The 15,440-nt window shown below is 38.5% G+C and overlaps 1 protein-coding gene across 5 annotated transcripts in view; it reads left to right on the forward strand.

Annotated features, from left to right (window-relative positions):
• The window catches only part of CMSS1 (cms1 ribosomal small subunit homolog), a 370,501-nt gene extending 355,534 nt beyond the window's left edge, over positions 1 to 14,967 (forward strand). For all 5 annotated transcript variants that reach the window (XM_054482990.2, XM_054482988.2, XM_054482993.2 and 2 more), the window contains 6 exons: positions 2,748 to 2,807; positions 4,149 to 4,251; positions 8,212 to 8,272; positions 8,689 to 8,776; positions 12,697 to 12,785; positions 14,669 to 14,967. In XM_054482990.2, the coding sequence (XP_054338965.1) occupies positions 2,748 to 2,807; positions 4,149 to 4,251; positions 8,212 to 8,272; positions 8,689 to 8,776; positions 12,697 to 12,785; positions 14,669 to 14,752 (485 nt within the window). In that variant the 3' untranslated portion in view covers positions 14,753 to 14,967. The remainder of the gene's footprint in view (positions 1 to 2,747; positions 2,808 to 4,148; positions 4,252 to 8,211; positions 8,273 to 8,688; positions 8,777 to 12,696; positions 12,786 to 14,668) is intronic.
• Positions 14,968 to 15,440: the final 473 nt, after the last annotated feature.

Consider the following 15,440-nt stretch of genomic DNA (forward strand, 5'->3'; position numbering starts at 1 on the left):
TGGAGTGCAGTGGCACCATCGTAGTTCACTGCAGCCTCGAACTCCTGGGCTTAAGTGGATCCTCTCATCTCAGCCTCCCGAGTAGCTGGGAATATAGCCACGTGCCACCACACCCAGCTTAAACAACTAATTTTAATTAATTTCAAAATTATAATGCATCCTTTAACTCTTTTAGGCAGGGATGGGAGGAAATAGATGTTGTCATAAAATCAAACCATAGAAGTTTGGGTACAGCTGCTTCAGATGAGTTATTTTTAGACTACTAGGCATATCTAATATTGCTTTTGGAAAAAGTAGAGGGTGGCTTGATTTCCGTTTTCCATTACAACTTTATGCTTTCTAGAAGCTTGAGAAGCTGAAAAACAATCTGTTCCCTGAATTTTTATAATTCTTTTGTGATATCCTTTTTTAAAAACACACATTGGGTTTGGAGACATGAGTGCCCTGTCTGTTTTCCAAGGAGATTACCCTTTAGGGAATTGAAGGAGTGCATTTGCACATGAGCAGGATCTGGACTTTTAGACTTACTAAGCCCAGACAGTTCCAATAGCAGTTAGAATCCACTCTTCTCAGCACACCACGGCCTCTGCTGTGAAAACTATGTCCTGACTGCGCTATCACAGGAACTATTCTAACAAAACCACTTTTGAAGCTTAACTGAAGTTTGATTTTTACTGTGACTCAATGGTCAGTTTTCCATTCTAGTTCTTTGTTAGAGCAACTTGAACTTAGGAAGAATTTGTGAGCAATGAGACCACTGCTGTTCTGTAATCTCATGGAACATCATAAACCTTGCTCCTCTCTGGAGTTAGAGAGAGTCAAAGCTCAGAAGAAACTTTTAAGGAGTCATTTGAGTTCCATAGTGAATTTGTTTGATATTATTGTTTTATTAGAGTTCAGTAATATAGTTAGGCAAGAATGTGTGGTCATGGTTTGCAGAGGAAGGAAAATATGTTTGAAATAATGTTATAACCAAAAAGAACAGGTTTTTATTTTTAGTTAAAAAAATTAGGCCATTTAAGACACAATAAACTGAGACATCAGAAGAAGGTTTGAGAGAACAGGCCCTGGTCACTACACTGATGAGACCAAGGACAGAGAGGAGATCTAAGCTAGATGTGGGGAAGGAGATACAGTGGGTTATTTGGAATAGGCTCAAGGAGGGACATAAATCCACTTATATATACACATATAAGGTAGATATAAATAACATATTGTTTCTATTTAGTTTGTCAAGCCTCTAACTTGGTTTTGATTTGAGATTGTTTGTGTCTGTAGGGCAGGAACATGTCTTTTCAATTAATATTGTGCACTGTACATTGTTAATGTCATACACATGGGCACTTAATTAGGATTTCAAGGCTGGAGTCACCCGGAGCTAATTAACGTCTCTGCTGTCTCCTGAGAGCTGCAGTGTGATTTAGATTAGTGATTCCTAAATGCCTATAGGCTAGTTGCAACTGAATCACCCAGGAACTTCTTAAAAATCAGATTCCCAGGCCCACCCCCAAGAGATTCTAATTCACTATGCAAAAGAGACTCCATCCCAGGAATCTGTATCTTCAGTTGTCCAGGTGAGTCTGATCATATCCAGGCTTGGGACATTATAAAGACCACCAAAGGCTCCACAACAGTATAGGAGAAAACAGCTTTGAATTACTCACTTAATGAGTTATATGTGCTGGGTCACAACATAAATTTCATTTTGATCAGTCCAGCCCCTGTTTTATTTTAATGTGTTATATTGTTTTTTACTGTATTGTTATGTTGTGTTGTATTTTGAGACATTATTCCCATTCTTCCCTAATCCAAACTCTATTTTCATATGATAGGAATTTTTAAAAATATGTATATATTCTTATAAAATATGTCATCCGTTGTATGTATATACATATTAAAATGTATCTAAAATGGCTTTGTGCTAATGCTTTCATTCTGTTTCTTTCTTCACTTGACAGTTTTTCCAGATATGACTAAGTAGTTTTATGCATATCTAGTTCATTACTTCTAAACGCAACATAATATTCCAGCATTTCCATCTACCACATATACTCATCCATTTTCCCAGATATGGACACCTAGGTTGCTTCAAGCACCCTGGTATCACAAATAATGTCAGGATGAATATCCTTGTGTGTCTATCCTTAATAGACCATGCAAGAATTTCTTTCTATTATTTACCTTGAATTGAAATGATAGAATTATAGGGTATATACATATTAATATTATTACTTTCCAGAATATCTATACCAGTTTATACTTCCACTTACAGTTCACAAGAGTTTCCATCAACTTGCATTCTCAACAACACTTGGTATACATCTTGCTAATAGTTGCCATTCTAATGAGTGTGTAAAGTATGATCTCATTATATTAACTTGCACTTCTCTGATAACTAGTGAGTTTCAACATGTTTACATAGATTTGTTAGCCACTTCATTTTGCATTTGTGTAGTCCCTATTTTATGGATTTGGAAAATAAAGGTGCTTCATTAATCTGCTGAGTGATATAAGAAGCTCCTATTTCACTGCTCTAAGAAATTGTGGGCAGCTCCGTGACAGGTTAAAAGTTTACTTGTTGCTGCTGCTGTTATTTTAAATATAGGCAACACTTTAAGATATAAAATGGGCCCCCAATTCACTAATATTTTACAACCTTATACATCACTCATAAGTCACGTATAATCTATTTTGATTGTGTGTGTGTTTACAAAATTCTCTGTAAAGTATGTTTATCATATTTCTAGACTCCTGTTTCCTCAAGGCCAATGATTTGACTCACAGTCTTTCCTCATACCTAAAAGAAAGTAAGTAAACTCTGATTTTAATCTATTTAAACTCATTCTTATTTTGCTCTGGCTTTGGGAATTTAGGTTTTGGTCTTGTTTTTGTTTTATAACACATTAGGCCATTATTGCTCTAGGAATCCAGAGAATGGTGTTCTAGTCCCAGGTCCCCCACCAATTTGCTGTTTGACCTGAGATGAGTCACTGAGTACTCCCCTGGACTTAATTTCTTATCTGAAAAACAAGGAAGATGGACTATGTGATATGTGTTCCATCTGTGAGATTCTGAAATTCTGTTTGCATGTTTAGAACTCAGACCATGGCTATTATGAAGTCAATCTAATTTTATCTTTTCAAAATGTATTTTTTGGGAGGCTGGAGAGGGACAGAGTCTCACTCTGTCTCCCAGGCTGGAGTGCAGTGGGTCTGGTCACAGCTCAGTGGAGCCTCAACCTCCTGGGCTCTAGCGATCCTCCTGTCTCAACCTCCCAAGCAGCTGGGACTATAGTTGCGTGCCACCACAAGCAGCTAATTTTTTTTTTTAATTATTTTTGGTAGAGACAGGGTCTTCCTATGTTGCCCAGGCTGGTCTCAAACTCCTGGGCTCAAGAGATCCTCCCCACTCAGCCTCCCAAAGTGCTGAGATTACAGGCATGAGCTACTGTGTCTGGCCCTTCAATATGTATTATATGTAGCCAGCAATAATTAAATTATTCATATCAACTGGTCATTTATTCATGGCCAGCAATGAAATAGTTTACATACAGAGAGTTTCCATTCTTCTTTCAAACTACAAGCAATTCTGATGACACTCAACTTGAGTTCATAAACCTTTCTCAGCTTCAAATTCAGAAAATGTAAATCTAGGTAATAATAGAATCAACCTCACTAGATTATGAGAACTAAAAAGAAAATGTATGTAAAGTGCTTAGCACCGTGTCAGTATTTAGTAAATGTTTGCTGTTTTTAAATGTTTGTTCCATTTATATCTTATGTTGAATGTCCCTTTAAAATTTAACATGATTGAATCATAATTCGTTTCCTATTTAATCCACATTGTCTTCAAGTATCAAACCTAAATTAAAATATCAAAAATCTAATATTCCAAATTTTTTTACTTAATTTTAAAATTAGTCACATTTAGGCACTTGGTATGTTTGTTTTGTGTTACAAATTAATGATACTTCATTTTAATCTAATATTTACAATAACCAGAAAATTGAATTATAATTGTAATTATAATGAACCATGCTTACTATATTTTATTTTGCTTAAATACTCAACAAAGAAGAAATACTCAACTTGGGAGGTGGGCCCTGTTTTGCCATATTTCAAATAATTGTTTTCTGGTCTTTTTTCCAGTTTGTCCTAAATGGGTAAAACTTAGGAAGAACCACAGTGAGAAGAAATCGGTCCTGATGCTGATCATCTGCAGCTCAGCCATCCGATCCCTGGAGCTCATTAGGTTGGAAGGTTCACCTATTCCATATCATAAATGTTTTCTGAATAACTGATATATGCCAAGCTATTATGTTCTATGTGCTGGAGATGTAGCAATAAACAAAACAGAGTCCCTGCCCTCATGGAATTTATATTTCAGTGGAGGAGACAGATAATAAACAAATGAAGATACATTATAACGTCAGGTACATTGATAAGTTATGTAAGGAAAAATAAAGCATGGCAAAGGGATATAAGTAGATCAGGACTACTTTTAAAAGGGTGGTCACAGAAAGCTTCTCTAAGGAGATGACAATTTGATCAGAGACTTGAACAAAGTGAAGAAGGAAGCCCAGCAGTTATCTGGAAGAAAAGCATTCCAGGTAGAGGGGAGAGTAAGCACAAAAGACCCCAAGATAGGATGCCATTATAGGATTTTGAGGAGTTTTAAAGGTTCACTTTGGCTGCTGTGTGGAGAGCACACATTATAGAGAGCAAGGGTAAAAGCAAGATCATACCCCAAACAACCAGTTAGAAGAAAAGATCTGACTTAAAATAGTAACAAGAAAAGACAGAAGCCAGGCACAGCAGCTCGTGCCTATAATCCTATCACTTTGGGAGGCTGAGGTGGGAGGACTCTTGAGCCCTGGAGTTTGAGACCAGCCTGGGCAACATAATAAGACCCCATCTCCATTATAAAAAGAAAAGATAGACTACCACGGACTACACTTACCAAAACTTATGTACAGACAACATCATCTGAGGGATGCAGAAAACTTGAACAAACCAAAATGTATACCATATTCTTGAATAGGAAAACTCAATATTGTAAGGATGTCTGTTTTACTTAGGGTAGCCTTCAGATTTCACATATTCCTAGTAAAACTCCAATAGAATCGTGTTTTTTTTTTTTTTTAACTGGATAAACTTGTTCTGAATTCTTATGGGATAATATACAACTAAAAATAGGCAAAGAAATTCTGAAAAAGAATACTAATGAGAGGATTATATGCCTAGAGATTATAAATTTTATATATATATATATATATATATATATATATATACACATACACACACATGCACTCTGAAGTCTCAATAAAATAATTAACAGTATGGAACTGGCACATGCATGACAGATCAGATGAGTGGAACAGAATTGAAAGTTCAGGATCAGACCCAAATGCGTATGAAAATGTAGCATATGCCTAAGGTGACAAATCAGAACTCGATAGGGAAAGATGGATTGTTTAATAAATGGTGTTGGAACAACTGAGTAGCCATCTGGAAAAATAAAGTTGGATTCATATCTCACTTATAACAAGATAAATTCCAAATGGAACAAAAATTTAAAGGTAAAGATTATGTTTTAAAGATAATTTGTCAGTGCTTTACTAAGTGCTTTCACATATGTTTTCATTTACTGTAGTTTTTGTAGAATAAACAAAAAGGCTTCCACTGGTCAGTGGTAACATTCAGCTTTCAGAGAAGAGCCGTAAGAGTCAGATGGGATTTGCTAGGACCAGCTCTCTCTGAGAGCCTGGCTCTGGGCCAGGCTTTGACAGGAGACAAAACAAAGGAAAATCCAAGTCATGAAGAAAGAGGAACTTGGTCAAATAGACTAAGGTGCAAATCTAGACATTCAATAGTTATTTACATCTGTTTTTTTCTAAATGAACTAATCTAATCATGAATTTAGAAAAGTAGTTGTTAAACTGTAATAGTCCTTCAAACCCTCCTTTCTCCACTGGAGACACACATTAAATTGTATCACATTATGCACACACATTAAATTGTAGTATATAATCCCCCAGTGAAACACTTGTGTTTCTTTCCATTTTTTCTGCTCTAAACATAATTATCTTGAAGATTCCAACTGCTTCCGGGCAGCTGTACTTGCCGGTCCTGAAATCATGGGAATTCACATTGACTTTTCAGTGCTTTAAAAACTACCTCATTTCAGATTCAGATGCTAAGGGCAAAGAGTGTGGCCTGGAGGTGGACTCTTAAAATAAAGCTATCAAATTGATTTGAGCTTTTGTTACACATAAATTCCTTACTGAGGGCATAAAAGTACTGTGTTGTCACACTTCATTTACCAATTCGCAGTATTTTTTTGTGTCCCCAGTAGTACTATGATCCATTTCAAGGTTAGGTGATTTGCAAAAGGTGATTTCTGAGTAGGCATAACAAGCCCTATTCATAAAGACTAATATTTAATAATTCTAACTTTTATAAGAACATCTGTTCTATTGAGAGCCATGACTTATTTTTAATTGTCTTCCTGGTTAACCTTGCCATGGAGAAAGCTTATGTGTAAGTAAAAACTTGAGGCAACAGAACTTGTATAGCATGATTCACTATTTTGCAAACTCATATGTTTTTACTGGTCAATATTTCTCAAAATATAATAACGATGTATGAAGGAAAGTAGTAAACCCATGTTAGGTCTATCCTCAAATATAGATGATATATAGAAATACATTCAACAAATGAGAAACAGGTTGTGAAAATAGAAGCAAGGAAAAAATAAAGAACAGAAAATTAGGTGAAGCAAGCTAGAAATGGTGCTGAAAATCACATCCATAAATCCCTGTACAGTTGCAAAGGTGGCCCCAACTGGGGGCCTACACTTTCCAACAGCCAGGATCTGTTGAGAAACATTATCAGTTGCCAGATTGATGACATTCTGTGGGTTTAAGAAGAAAAAAAAAAAGTTCCCTGAGAAATACAGTTTTCCCCTCTGTGACATAGTGACAGCAGCATTCTCAGTATCATCTGTTCAACAAAAACCCTGGACAGATAATGTTATGTGGCTGTTTATAGAGCAGCTGTTGGTGCCAGCTGAGGACCTGATGCCAAAGTAGAGGTAGAAAGGCAGGCACAGCAGGTGCACCAGCGCCGTCTCGGCCCTCAGAGCTGGTGGTCTGGATTGTTGTAGATAGATCTAGATTTTTGACTACCTAGAAACTAAATGGACTGCCTGTCCTACTGGTATAAGCCAGAGACTGTAAAGTGACAACTCAAAGGCTAAGTTTACCCTACAAGTATTTGGCACCTAAAAAATTTGTGAGTGACTTGCCCATATTTAAAATCAGATTGCACATATAAAAATCTAGATTTCTGGCTTCTCTAAAAATCAGAGGGTCTTAGGCCCATAATCTCACATCATCATAACTGGCAAAGCTGAGCACTAGTTGACCCCTTTACGGGGGGCATCACTCTCGAGTGCCCCTCAGTCCTCACCCCTGCTTCCCAGATCACCTCATTTACAACAACCCCCTGCCCTCATAGCTTTAATTCAGCCAGTCCTTTGTGTCAGTGGTTTCTTCTTACTTTTTTTCCTTCCTTCTTTGCTTCCTCTTTCCCTTCCTTCCTTCCTTCTTTTCTTGCTTCTTGGCTGAAGCTCCATTTCCACCTATAAAATTTTATAGAGAAACTTAGTCTACAAAGTAGATAAGAAAGGACAGCTGTGATAGAAGGATAGAAGCCCTCCCTCTTCCCCCTTTCAGGCTCATCTCCTGGCTTCCCTCATGGCCACCACAGGCAGACCTTTGTAGACGCCCTTGGCTCCACAGAGAACAGGCTGACATCACCGCTCCAAGATATCTTTTGCAACCAAATTTTGTATGAGAACTGCACTGCATAGTTGGAAGATGAATTTTCTGCCAGGGACCTGAAATACAGGAATTCTGTATTACAAGTGAAAGGCAGATCATGTGTTTCAATAATCAAGGAAGCCTAAGTAAGGTTGACCTTGTGTATGGCAGTGTGAAGCCAACCCAGATATGTGCCTGAATAAAAGGCCACCCCACTCTCGTTGCAAAGATTGGCTAACCTGCAAATCTCAGAATTTGTGTGTACATATGCACATATATACACACATATGCACACATCCTTTGAATAAAGCAAGACATAATACTTAAGTAGTCATCGTGGCCTAGAATGAGTTGGTTTTCTTAAGCATTCACCTACTTCTTTTCATTAGGTCGATGACAGCATTCAGAGGAGACGGCAAAGTTATAAAATTATTTGCAAAGCACATAAAGGTAAGCAAGGGCCTGTGTGATCCCTAAAGGCCTCTCCCAGACCTCAGCTTTTTCCTTTCAACCTCTTCTCCTAATCTTCTTAGCAAGTATTTTATTGAGTTCCTTCCTTACGTAACATTTAACAACTTTTCTGGTTTTTTAAATTCTATGCTTCCGCATACCTACCTCCCCTGTACGGCAGTCGCTACTGCCATGCTCCGTCCCTGTATAGAACCTGAGGCTTGACCCTTTGATTCCTTGAAGATTTACCAGTTTTCTAGGGATATGCTCATCTCTGCCCTGGAAGTCGACCCTACACAAGGGTAGCTCCATTTGTATTTCACTTTCTTAACTTTGAGATAAAATGTTCTAAATTGGTGTAAGATTGCACTTTCTCAATGACTTCTTTTTCTTTCTTCTCTTTCATCTTGGAACAGGTCCAGGAGCAGGTAAAGTTGCTGGAGAAGCGTGTGGTGCACCTGGGTGTAGGAACTCCGGGGAGAATTAAAGAACTTGTTAAACAAGGTATGACAAGAGGGCAGTGATACTCTTGCCCAGGGCTGGGAGTTTGCCTTACCCACATGTGAGTCTCAGAAACTAAATTCAGGATATACAAAAACCAGACCTCTGTGTTAACTCAGGAATTGGAAACTCGGCCTTTAATTTCTGAAACCAACCAGCAAGTATAGCACAATAGGGAATGATAAGGACTGTGGCAAACTGAAGTACATGTGCCCACCTAAACAGAGTCAAATTCCAGCTGCTATAAGCAGGTTAGTGGATCCACATAGCCTCCATTCCACCACTGTGCAGCCACTGCTTGAGTTGAGCAGTTCCCTGTCACTCCACTGAGTCTTGGGGAGACTCCCATTTTGAGGGCTGGTATATAAAACATACTAAAACAAAACGTAGTTTCCATGAAAGTAATGCAGGCATTCCATAATAGTTCTTCCCAAATGTGTTTCTCTTTTAGTGCTTTACAGAAAGTATTCTAGACAACATCCACTGGTGGGTTTTTATAGTTTGCCAACTTTCTCAAAGCCAGTAGCCTAAGAACCTGCTAACCTGCCGATTATCTTATTACCTCTTCTACCTACCAGGCAGATTGAATGATTTCTTTTCAATACTTATTTCCAAATTACTTATGTATTATATAATAGAGCTTTTTTTAAAATAACTGTCTGGAGCTATTCTCAGATTATTTTATATATCTAAAAGTAATCTGTTCATCAGTGTAGTAACTCATTATAGAGATGGTCATTTGCCAGGGAGCAACAAAAGCTAAAACTACTGTTGTTTCTCTCCAGATGAAAATCATCCAGGGTTAGTTGAACCCACTATATGCAGACTTTTGTACAAATACCAACAACTAACAAATTTGGCTGCCCCTGACAAGGAAGGGAAACAACATTTTTGAGTTCCTACTTGTACGCAGTGCTACGCTTGACACCCTTACATATGTTACCTCATTTAGCACTCACAGCATCCTTACAGGCTAGCCTTTTTATTTTTTATGAGAGAGAACTGAAGCTCAGAGGGTTAAGTCGCCCTCCCCAAGGTCTATCAGTCCAGGCTTTCCTGGTTCTAGAGCCTTTTCCCCTCAAGGAGCTCCTGATCCAGCTGAAGAACTAAGTGTACATAGACTGAGATCGATAGCATGAGGCAGTAAATGCCAAGAGCCAAATGAGCACTTCTAAGTCCTACAAGAGTTGAAATGAGAAGGAGATAGTTATGCTGGCCTGAATCTGCAGGGCAGGGTCTTTAACTGATCTTTGAAGTGTGGGGAGGATTGAAATAGGCCGGGAGGGTCAGAGGAAGCATTCATGAATGGGAGAACAGCCCAGTGAGATTCTCAGAAAGCAGGCACATGCACGTGGTATATCACAAGGAATTGATGAGGAGGTAAAACAGTGTTGTAGTTAAGAGCCCCTGTGATGGACTCAGACCTCCAGATTCAAATCCCAGGTCTAGCAACTTACCAGCTCTGTGACCTTGGCAAGTTACTTAACCCTTCTCAGCCCGTTTCTTTGTGCTAACAACAGGGATAGTAATAGTAGCTACTTAAAGGTTTGTTATAAAAACAAAATGCCAATAAAGAGCTCAGCACACTAAGTGTCACACCCTAAACACTTAACAAATATTAGTTATTTATTAAAGAGACCAACTTTCTTGCTTGGAGACCTCGTGGGCTCTAGTAGCACGTGATGTAACTAGAAAGAAATTTGAGGAAAGTCCTTGAACAGTAAGCCGAGGAGTTTGGATTTTTGTCTTGTGGACATCCTATGGCATTTGAAAGTTAAGGAACAGATGAGAGGCACCAAGGCCTTCTATGAGACACAGATTTGGGAGTAATTGGCTGGGTATCAGGAGAAGCTAAGGATGGACTCTCAGGTTGGTTCCTGCCTCCCTAACAGCTTTTAGCTAAAGATTCACCACCAGCCCCTCCTGGAATCCACATTTTTTTGTGTGTCACCAGACTTCCCCAGCCCCCACCCCATGCAACAGGATTACTCTTCTCTGTATTTAAAAGAAAGAGAGGAAGATTAAAAGCAAAGCTATCCAGACTATTGAAGTCAGATCTCTACAGAGTTGTGAGACCTCAATATGAAGGCTTATTTCATATGGAAAAATCATTTAAAGGGCGATTTTTTTTTAATATTAATGAAAATAATTTTTACATCTGATTCTAATTGGATGAATGGTTTCATATTCATTAACCACAGGTATTTGGCTACATACAAAGTGTTTAAAGAGAATAGTCCCAGCACCCTAAAAGTGAAAAATCTAACAGAGTGACACCAATAGCATATATGTAGCTGTTTATAACTTAATAAAATGTTTATATGTTTGATATATAAGGAGAGTTTTCAGACATTGAAAGATATCCTATGACATTGGGATGTATAAATTACAGACAGTTGTGTTGTTTTAATTTAGTAACGAAGGGGATTTTCTGACTGTAGGAGCCTTTGAAAATGCAAAAATGTACAGAGAAGAAAACAAGTCACTTTAGAAGCAATCTCTTGTTAATAATGAATGTATTTCCTTTCAGTCTTTTTTCTATACATTTGTATGTTTATTTTTATACAACAGAGATTGATTATACTGCATCTCATAACTTTATAACCTACCATTTTCACTCGCTATATCTCATGAGGACTTACTTTCCTTGTCATGAAGCACGTTTAATTTTTCATTTGTATAGCTACGCTATTTACAATATTCTATTGTAAATTTATTTTTTTGCAATTCTATTATGGTAGGCTTTGGGTTGTTTCTAAATTTTTGCTATTATAAATAATGTGGCAGTGATCATTTTTGCAAGTAGCTGTGTTTATGTTTCTGATGCTTCACTGGGATATGTCATAGAAGGAAATTTATTTTATCAAATAAAAGCATTTTGGCTGGGCACCGTGGCTTACGCCTATAATCCCGGCACTTTGGGATGCTGAGATGGGCAGATCACTTGAGGTCAGGAATTCAAGATCAAATAAAAGCATTTTGAAGCTGTTATAATATTATGCTCAGTTTCATTCCAGAGAGGCTGTACCTATTTGCTTTCCTGCCAGCAGTTATATTAAGGGAAGACTGACGATCAACTCATTATCTTTTCCAGTTCACTATTTTTATTTTAATTTTGCAGACAGTTTTTAATAACAGGCATTTGAATTATAAAAAGCATGAACAAGTATTAGGGGCAAAGAGGAAAATATTTAAATACTACAGGGAAAAGCTGAGGGGAAGCGCCGCAGGAGAGGAAGGCTGCAGGTACTGTTAACACGAGAGATGTGGAACAGCTTGGAGCAGAGGCTAGAACTGACTGTATGCCCAACTGTGAGACATCTGAGGACTACACAATCCCTGAGGTCCCCTTCAGCCCTCGCCGTCCGTAATTGTCTTCTAGACAGACAGGAAAACAGAGAATGGAGTCATTAAGTGATTTACCAACCTCATCAAAGGATAGCTGAATAGAGCCTATTCATCTCAACTTCCTTTTCTGCCTAAAATGAACCACCCAGCCCTGTCCTCATCTTTCTCCCCACTCACCTCCTGAGAGCCATGCAGACTCCATGGACTCAACTCTTTTGAAAGGCCACTACCCCAAACTGCGGGATTTAGCTTAGTAAATCCCTGTCAGGAATGAGACTATAGCCTCTGGGGCTTCATGAAATGGAGGCCTGGCCAGCGTGTGAGCATTTGAGGAGCTTAGCAAGAGCAGCTTCTCTGCTTTCCTCAGGAGGAGTGATGAGATGAAAAAAAGAGCAAGTCTCAGAGTGCTGCATTTGTTTTCCATCAGGGAAGGGCAGCACTTAATGTGCGGAGATTAGTTACTGGGGGAGAGGACAACATATGAGACAAAAAGTAACCCAGAGAATAAAAAATCATTTTAATAAGCTTATGTCATGAGGTCTTTACTGCAGCAACTCTCTCCCTGTCTCTTTCAGGTGGCCTTAATTTGAACCCCTTAAAATTTCTGGTTTTTGACTGGAACTGGAGAGATCAGAAGTTGAGGAGAATGATGGACATTCCTGAGGTACCACGTAACCAGCAGTTGCCTTTAATCATTTTTTCTCTATTTGAACTTGGTTCAAACACAGTAATAAAGTCTTTGACATGAGGAGCCAGCACATTTTAGATTTTGAAATGATTTCTTTTTTAACTCTGAGCTAACTATAATTATAGAGCCCACCTCGTCCCCTTACACATAATTGTATCCTTTCCATGTGTTTCACGGGAATCAGCTCTGTTGCTCCTTAAATGACCAATGGCCTCTCCTCACTAGGGACCATTTTGAGAAACAAGAAGATCTGAAGGACCTGCACTTTTCCTGTGCCTTTCTTTGTAGACACACTCGTCTTTATTTTTCATTCTTATATGTGCACTTTTGGCTCGGGTTAGGGGAGCAGGGGTACAAACTTGCCTCTGCCAGCATCTCCACATGGATTCCCCAGAACCCACTTACTTAATTTAGAAAGATATTTTGGTTTCATGGGGTGGGGACATTTTTTGATGTCTCAGTTGATTAGAATTGAATGACTGAATGCCTTTGTGGGCACAGTATTAGCTCATTATATATTTTTAAAAACAATCCATTATCATCATAATGTGAAAAAATTACTTTGCCACCTACCACGCTATCATGGGGCTAATTTTTCAATCTAGCCTGATGCTTCACAGTAGCTGTTAGGAAAAAAAAAATGGTTACCAGTCACTAACCAAGAACAAATCATGGTAGTAACTATCAAAGAGGCTTGGAAATACTTTTCCAAACATGCTGAATGAATTAATTTATCACATAAAGCTATATCTCCAGATTGACCAAACCTGATTATAATTGATCGGTGAGTTATTTCAGACATCAGTTCAGGTTAAAAAACAATTTGCTCAGTTACACACACACATGCACACACACATACACAGTCGTGCATTTTGTCCCCTGACTTAACTGGTTTCTTAAAACTGGTTTAACAAATTTGATATCAGGCATGAGGCCATAGTTGATTATTTCAGTTATAATATTAAATCTGACTAATCTACTAAGTTTCTAATTCTAATAATGAGAAATGTCCAAAAACATCTTGTCACCTATAGTTATTTTTATTCTGTTGCTGTCATTCTTAGCAGTTATCCTAAGGCAATAAAATCCTATACTGAACTATTGTATATAATCTTGTTTACAGAAAGCACACTGTGGAGTCCTTGAAACACCTTTGTATAGCATTTTATTTTGAATGGCTGCAAACAAAAGGGCACTTTAATGAAACTAATGTTTTATATAGTACCTCCTCCTTCATTTATATAAATATTTTAATTCCGCCAGGCATGGCGGTGCACACCTGTAATCCTAGTGCTCTGGGAGGCCAAGGTGGGAGGATTACTTGAAGCCAGGAGTTCGAGACCAGCCTGGGCAACAAAGCAAGACCCTGTCTCTACAAAACAATAATAATAATAGGCCAGGCACAGTGACTCACACCTAATCCCAGCACTTTGGGAGGCCAAGGCAGGCAGATCACTTGAGGCCAAGAGTTCAAGACCAGACTGGCCAACATGGCAAAACCCTGTCTCTACTAAAAATAGAAAAATTAGCTAGGTATCATGGCACATGCCTCTAATCCTAGGTACTCAGAAGGCTGAAGCATGAGAATCACTTGAACCTGGGAGGCAGAGATAGCAGTTAGCCGAGATCACGCCACTGCACTCCAGCATGGGCAACAGAATGGGACTCTGTCTCAAAATAATAATAATAATAATTTTAAAAATTTCAACTCTGAATCAAATGTGTGTTAGGACTTTTGCCCTCTCTGATTCTGGCCATAACAGCTGGGTAAATATCAGGGAGTCCTGATGGTTGAATTTATTCACCAAGAACATTTTGGCTTGATCTTAATATCTTTCCCCCCCTTTTCTCTCATTTAGATAAGAAAGGAGGTATTCGAACTTCTGGAAATGGAAGTGCTCAGTCTGTGCAAGTCAGAATCCTTGAAACTGGGCCTTTTCTAAGTCTGTGTCCTAATGAAGATTCCAGTTTTCACAGTAGAAGTTGCATCTTATTTAATGACTCTGATACATTGCAAGCACTCAGTAAATATCAGCAAATAGTTTATGTTAACTGTGTCAGCAGATGGATCACTGGAATGTGGGGATTCTGAAACAGAAATGAAACTGTCCTTTTGACAACTGTCTTATATAATAAAGTATCACCGGCTTGTGTATGATCCTTGTTGTGTATGACTGTGTTTTTCTGTCACCAACTGGCTTCTGATGTAACTGTGCAGGAGAAAGGAAAGAGCAGCTAGGTGACCTTAGGCAAGCCTAAGGTCTTGCTTCTCTGAGCCCCATCTTATCAGCTCAAAGTGGGAATGTCTCACAGCATTGTTGAGGATTCCAGGAGATAGTACATGGGGAGCAGATTTGTAAACTCTGAGGCATAGTCCCAGCAAAAAGGGTGGCAGGTATATTAATCCATTCTCACATTGCTATAAAGAACTACCTGAGACTGGGTAGATTATAAAGAAAAGAGGTTTAATTGACTCACGGTTTCACAGGCTGTACAGGAGGCATGGCTGAGAGGCCTCAGGAAACTTATAATGATGGCAGAAGGTGAAGGGGAAGCAAGCACATCTTCACATGGCGACAAGAGAGCAAGAGAGTGAAGGGAGAAATGCTACACACTTTTAAACGACTAGAT

Source organism: Pongo pygmaeus, chromosome 2, assembly GCF_028885625.2.
Source record: "Pongo pygmaeus isolate AG05252 chromosome 2, NHGRI_mPonPyg2-v2.0_pri, whole genome shotgun sequence".
NCBI classification, from domain to species: Eukaryota; Metazoa; Chordata; class Mammalia; order Primates; family Hominidae; genus Pongo; species Pongo pygmaeus.